The sequence below is a fragment of the Arachis stenosperma genome, chromosome 5, assembly GCF_014773155.1.
Source record: "Arachis stenosperma cultivar V10309 chromosome 5, arast.V10309.gnm1.PFL2, whole genome shotgun sequence".
NCBI lineage: Eukaryota > Viridiplantae > Streptophyta > Magnoliopsida > Fabales > Fabaceae > Arachis > Arachis stenosperma.
In genome coordinates, this window is record NC_080381.1 from 16824107 (window position 1) to 16825590 (window position 1484).

At 33.0% G+C, this 1484-nt stretch overlaps 1 protein-coding gene across 1 annotated transcript; it reads left to right on the forward strand.

Annotated features, from left to right (window-relative positions):
• Positions 1–474: 474 nt before the first annotated feature.
• Positions 475–1102, forward strand: LOC130980481 (probable phospholipid hydroperoxide glutathione peroxidase; the record flags this gene model as incomplete). The annotated part of the gene is made up of 3 exons (XM_057904155.1): positions 475–612; positions 702–860; positions 949–1102. Coding segments are annotated over 3 exons (321 nt in total), but the record flags the coding sequence as incomplete, so codon positions are not given.
• Between the last annotated feature and the right edge of the window lie 382 nt (positions 1103–1484).

The following is a 1484-nucleotide window of genomic DNA, read 5'->3' on the forward strand; positions in this document are numbered from 1 at the left end:
CAGTTCAACTGAGTTGAGAACATATCACAGAATGGCAAGCCAATCAGTTCATTATTTCATAGTTAAAGTATGCTCTTTTTCTTATACACTAATATGAATATGATACCTACTACACTTATTATCTCCTTTTCTTTTAATATTATAATCTCTTACCTTAATTGGTTTGTAGGATGGGAGGGAAATGATGTGAAACTGGGAGATTACAAAGGAAAAGTCCTTCTCATTGTTAATGTTGCCTCACAATGGTAATTAATCTCCAAATTATTAAGTGCTTCAGTTGAACTTACCATGATTCATAGTTCATATACAAAGGTGAAAAAGCTTTAATTTTCATTGATGCAGTGGGTTGACCAATTCAAACTACACAGAACTTAATCAATTGTATGACAAATACAAACAAAAGTGTGTTTTTCTTGTCATATATTTCCTTTCCAATTAGGAGGATACAAATTCATTATTGAATGATCATAAGATAAAGCTGTGCACTGTGCAGGGCTTGAAATTCTAGCATTCCCATGCAATCAGTTTGGAGCACAGGAACCTGGAACTAACGAAGAGATAGCAAATTTTGTTTGTACTCGCTTCAAAGCTGAGTTTCCCATTTTTGACAAGGCAAGAATTCTTTGGTATCTCATTAGAATTCTTTTGTGTCTCCAAGTGTAACATAACATGTGCATGTTGTTGATTAAATTCGAATATAGGTGGATGTGAATGGTGAGAATGCTGCTCCACTTTACAAGTTTCTGAAATCAAGCAAAGGTGGAGATAATATCAGGTGGAACTTCTCCAAATTTCTTGTTGATAGAGAAGGCCATGTTGTTCATAGTTATGAACCCACAACTTCTCCTCTTAGCATTGAGGTATCTATATATATATATGCATAGCACAATTTCATTTGTGTGATTTCATGCACATGATCCCAATAAAATGTTTCTCATTAATCTGCAGAAAGACATCAAGAATCTGCTGTAAGCATGAATGAGCAATGGAGATTTGCCGCAACATATGAATTGTAATGAATAAGAATTACTCCTTCTTCATATTTGTGAAATAATTAAATGTATTCATGATCTATTCATAAATCATAGTAACTATCAATCAAGCCTGAGGCTACTTTTCTTTTGGGGATATGCATGTGACCTCAGATTCTAAAAGTTACAAATCCAAATTTAAAACTGAACAGTGGCTATTTATTTTGTCCTTAAAGTTGTAATTATATAGTAACAAAAGAGATCATCATGCTACCTATAATATGGTAGATGTAAAAGAAATCATTATACATGAAGTTCTCAAGTTTGAATAGTGGATAATACCACAAACCAAATAGTCATTCATCTTTTGTTATGAGGAAACAACAAAAATAAAAGAGGAGATGAATGCCAAAGATACCTTATAACAACCATCAATAAGGAATCTTAATCCTAACAGAATAAAATATGGAGGAGTGCTAGGGACTAGCAACTTTTGTGACTTGTAGCAATCAA